This window comes from Epinephelus moara, chromosome 16 (assembly GCF_006386435.1).
Source record: "Epinephelus moara isolate mb chromosome 16, YSFRI_EMoa_1.0, whole genome shotgun sequence".
NCBI classification, from domain to species: domain Eukaryota; kingdom Metazoa; phylum Chordata; class Actinopteri; order Perciformes; family Serranidae; genus Epinephelus; species Epinephelus moara.
Window position 1 is genome coordinate 8506327 of NC_065521.1, and position 5259 is coordinate 8511585.

General features: G+C 45.7%; 1 protein-coding gene across 1 annotated transcript; it reads left to right on the top strand.

Moving 5' to 3' along the window:
• The first annotated feature begins 898 nt into the window (after positions 1–898).
• On the top strand, positions 899–2837 carry LOC126402106 (uncharacterized). Its single transcript, XM_050063787.1, has 2 exons — positions 899–1996; positions 2099–2837. The coding sequence occupies exons 1-2, from the start codon at positions 1953–1955 to the stop codon at positions 2835–2837; spliced, it is 783 nt and encodes a 260-aa protein (XP_049919744.1). The 5' UTR covers positions 899–1952.
• The last annotated feature ends 2422 nt before the right edge of the window (positions 2838–5259 follow it).

A 5259-nucleotide genomic window follows, 5' to 3' on the forward strand; every position in this document is an offset into this window, starting at 1 on the left:
ACGGGACACGACCAGAAACCAGTGAGCTATTGATTATGGAGAGCAGAGATGGACCAATAGTGCTGAAAACATTTTTCAGCAAAGTTGTGGGCAGGATATCCAGCGGACTAGAAGAGATCTTCATAGTGCACACAAGATCTGCTAAGTCTTGTAAGGAGACAGGTGAGAAATTGTCAATAATTGACTGTTGTTTGGGAGGATCAGGGGAGGAGGAGGAGGAGGGTGTTATACTGGCCTTGACACTGGCAACTTTATTCACAAAATACATTAAAAAATTGCTACAGTCCTCATCAGAGGACACAGGTAGAGCAGGCGGTTGCGCACCAGTAATGCTACTTATAGTGTCAACAATGACCCTGGGATTTCTCTTGTTGGAGATGATGAGATTTTTATAATAAGAGGCTCTGGCTACCCTAACAACAGAATTGAATTCGGCTAACAGTTCTTTAAAATAAAGACGATGTACATGAAGCTTGCTTGATTTCCACTTGGCTCAGCTCTCCGACATTTACGACGAAGGCAGCGGATGTCGTCGTTCAGCCAGGGAGTGGGATTAGCTGCGGGGATAGTTCGAGGCTTTAAAGGAGCAATCTTATCAAGAATAGCAGAGCAGTGTGAGTTAAAAGTTAAAACTTGGGAGTCAACGTCAACATTAATACTAACAGGCTGCGCCACACTGTGCCAGTTCCACAAGCGAATGAGAATTTCTCAGCAGAGAGGTTATTTAACATACGGGTGAGTTTTGTACGCTTGCTGGTTGAACAATCAGAAATAATAGACAAATTAAACAGGATGCAGTTGTGATCCGTGACGAGCAGCTCCTCGAGACGATACAATCGATGTCCAAACCAAGTGTAAAAACAAGGTCCAGCGTGTTTCCCTTAATGTGTGTCGGGCCATTGACATGTTGCACAAAATGAAAAGATTCGGTGAGATTTATAAAATTATTAGCAAAGGAGTTTGTGGTGTCATTTACAGGCACATTAAAATCCCCAAGCATTAAAATTCTTTGAAATTTAGTGATGGAAGCCAAAAAGTCACTGAATTCAGCCAGAAAGGCGCCATTAATACCAGGAGGGCGATAAATTAAAATACAATAAAACGGGTTAGAGCGGCCAACTTTAGAAATAAGCAGTTCAAATGAGGTAAAAGTTCCACAATTCACTCTCCTCGAGGAGAAACTGTCTTTGTACAACAAAGCAAGGCCACCACCGCGGCCAGTGGTCCTTGGGGCACATATGAATGCGCAATCAGGCGGGCATAGCTCCTTCATGGACACATAATCTTCATCCCTTTGCCAGGTCTCGGTGAAAAACATGAAATCTAAATCTCTAGCGATGAAAAAATCATTCAGCGTGAATGATTTGTTGTTGATCGAGCGAGCATTCAACAATGCCAGCTTAAGAGACTTGGGACCAGCTTTGCAGACAGATTGTGATTGTGACAGTGGTTGCAGATACCGGAAATTGTGGGTTGTGTGGTTTTGACGTTTGTGATGTCTGTTGTTCATTACTACGGGTATGAAGGTGGGAGATTGTGGGACAGTAGAGACTAGCCCAGTAGTTGGGGCAATAGGAAAGCAGGAGGGATTGTCTGTAGAGGTTAGTGGCAGCTGGAGCCTGTAGGGGGAGCTACGGGAGGCAATGTCTATAGAATGCTCCGTAGAAGAAGAGGCAGGCACTGAGAAGGGGGTGTGGCACGTAAACAGTCACGCATGTGTGAGTGGCGTTGTGTGTACGGTATGCTGTATGTTGGCTGCTAACACGCGGCTTCCTAACTTGCTCGGGTGAAGTCCGTCATGTCGATAAAAGGAGGGGCGGTTCCAAAATAAGTTAAAATTGTCTATGAAATAAAACCCGTGGATATTGCAGGCGGTTCGGAGCCAAGACTGGAGTTGAAGGAGCCGACTGAACCGCTCTGCGCCGAGGCCGAGTGTGGGAAGAGGGCCGCTGATGAAGATTGACATCCCGCAGTCTTTTAAGGCAGAAAACAGACTGTTAAAATCGCTCTTTAGCAGCTCAGACTGACCCCGGACCACGTCGTTGGTTCCGATGTGCAAGATCAGACGTTTAATGGAGTGTGGAAATGATTGCAGTAGGTCCGGGAGTTTATCTCTGATTTTTGTGACAGTGGCTCCTGGAAAACAGTGGGTGGTGGAATTAAAAAAGCGAATGTTCCTGGTTATGGAGTCACCCACTATGGCGGTGGTTGGGGGGAACAGTGGCCGAGGACGAGGGGGCGAGCGCCGCTGCTCTGTGGGGACTGTTTGCGGAGTGTGCGGAGAGGTCACAACCTCAGCGGTGGCTGGGGGCTCACACGACCCTTCACGGCATGGAAGACCGCCGGAGCGTCTCGCCCTGAGAGCAGCCTCCTTCACGATCCTGCGCCTGGAGGAGGAGGTCGCGGACCTGAACGGGGGTCCCGAAACAGACCCCACAACCCCCCGGGCTGCTGGCAGTGAATCAGTCGAAGGGCAAACAGGAGGGGAATGGACAGTTTGCAGCAGAGGGAATTCCTCAACAGGGAATTCCTCAACACTCAAGATGTTATATCTGTTCTCCAGTTGGAGCTCACAAGGTGGAGCATGTATCGGGCTGGACCTCGCTCGCTTTTTTCCATGTACTGTGGACCATGGCTCTTGGTTGGGAGTGGAGTTGTTAGTTCTGAACCTCGGATTTGGACTGAAGGTGAAAGTAGCTAAAGTTGCACTGCTGCTCGCCCATTTAGGCTTGGCCCCCAGCAGCAGCCACGGGTCCTCCGCCGGAGGATGTGGGGCTGCAGCTGAGGAGGCCGGCCTGGATGTCGCTGTGGCGGCTGGATCATCAGCTCGGAGCTGAGGAGCCGAGGCTGACCGCTCAGCTGGGGCCAAGCCAGTGGGGTTGGGATCTGCTGTATCCATGGAGCCGGGACCAAATTCTGGGATGGTTGAGTCCAGATCCGCAGGATTGCCAGGGGGACCAGGACCTGGAGCGACAACGGAGTCAAGCCGCGCCTCTTCATCCCTAATCCAGTAGAGGTTTGAAATGCGCTGCTCCAGCTCTGTGATCTTCTGGGTTTTGTGGATACAGCTGTCACAGTGGTGTGGAGGGGTGAGTGGAGCCATGGGGGACAGATGGGGTAGCCAAGGAAGCAGAAAACAAACTCCGGCAGCAACGGTGTAATGCGTAATGATGTGATTATATTCTCCAGAAAGCTACCTTCTCAATTTTTATTTTTTTTAATTTTTTTTTATTAGCAGTTGGTATGAGCCACAGTAAAAACTTAAAAACTTACAAACTTACGCGCGGGGACTCCAAAAGTGTGTTGACTCAGATCAGGGTGGGTTGGGGTCCGGTAGAAAGCGGGACTTACCGGCGCGTAGAGGTGAATGAGTGTCCGAGAGAAACCAGTGAGTTTCGCCAGGTAGCTGCAGTCACTCCGGTGTCCAGAAAATGGCACATAAGGTGTAAAAAGGCTTCTGGGGTGGCCGAAGTGTTCACGGGGACTTTCACTCTCAGGCAGGCAGTATCATTGTAGTTAATCCAGTTGTAGAGCAGAGAAAAACTAGATTGTTGCTAAAAGTTAGCGAAACTCTAATGAAGTTTGGGGTGCGGCTGTGTCACCAGTCACCCGTGTCCAAAAAGCTCAAAATCCGCCGATCAAAAACACGAGATCAACCATCCGGCCAAACGAACAGACTTTAAACAAATAAAATCATTAAAAGTAGTTCATTAGACGTGGCATAAAACTGGTTTAAAGTTATAAATTAAGAGCCGAGGTACCACATTTGGGAAGGGCTTGTTCCCCTCTCTATGGTAGGATCAGTCAATCAGCTGTGGGTCATCTGTTGCCTAATGTTAAACTATCAGGGACCTCTTGATATCAAGGGGGACAAACCAGTCTGAGGCCTCCTATTCAGGTCACATATCTTGGATGAGCCAAACAATTTACTGCAAATGGCTGTACAGCTTTGGCCCTGTATAGATGTACTGTAAATGGTTGTATTTAAATGTTAAGTATGTAAATGTTAAGTTCACTGATTATATTGAAAATGAAATGCTTTATTGCTTTCACTCTCTCAGGGTGGGTTGAGGATGACTAAAACAAAGTATAAAAAAAATCAAAGAATGCATTATTCATTAAATGGCTAAGATATTTGAACTTAAAGTAACTACATGACCAATGTTCACAAGGGTATAAATCAAATAAGTCTTTCATAGTGCCTTAAAGCATAAAATAAACATAAATTTAGATTAATTAGTGCCATGGTACTAAGCACATAAGGAGCAATGACAAAAATAAAAAAATCTGTACATATATGCAGATATGAAATGCATTTCAAGCTGTGCAGGCCTCCAGAGGCATATCTTCATTAAATTTCAATACATAGCATTCCTATTGTAAATATTGTCTTTCAATGTGAAGTGGACTTTAGACATTGTAAACTGCAATGACAATTGTAGGTTCAAAATCAGTCTATAACTATAAGCATCTTTCCTAAATCTAACTATACAGACACACAGTTATAGATGAGAAACTACAATTGTCATTGTAATTTACAATTACTACGATCCACTTTACATTGAAAGAAAATATTCATAGGAGGAATTGCTTGTATCAGCTTCATAGGTGATTACCTATTGACCTTTCACATGTACCTAAAACTATTCAGTTGCTCTATTATACTGTACCCTCAAGTCATGTTTTAAGATTTACTACTTAAGAAGACATCCATGTAGATGTTAAAGTAGAAATCATCAAGCTTCTGGCTCCCTAAAGCTTCTTTCAACTGTGAAGTCAGTGTGCGTATCAGATGAAATCATACCACTGAAGTCCACTTATGGCTAGTTGTCCTTGAACCTGATAATAGTACTTGTGACTCTTCTGTAGGCAGGCCTTGCCTTTAACTGTGGTCAGGTGGTTAACTTGTGCAACATTTTCCACATCGCAACTCTTGACCTCTGCCAGTCCAAATGGTGGTCTTTCTCTTGGGTTGAAGACTTTAGCATCGGGGCTAGCCCCAAGGTGTCACTGAAATGTCACAAAAATCTGCATACTGCTGCAGTATCTCAGGTTCCAAGTCCAATAGGCTGACCAAACGTCCTCTTTTGCCCGGACATAACCACTTTTCACGTCCCGTCCGGGGGTTTTTTATAAACTGATGATAATGTCCGGTTTTCCGTGTGTGTGTGTGTGTGTGTTAGAGTGCGGCACGGGCCGCATATTTCTGTCTGAACTCGAACCGAGCCCAACATTATTTAATGACCAAAGCACTGAGTT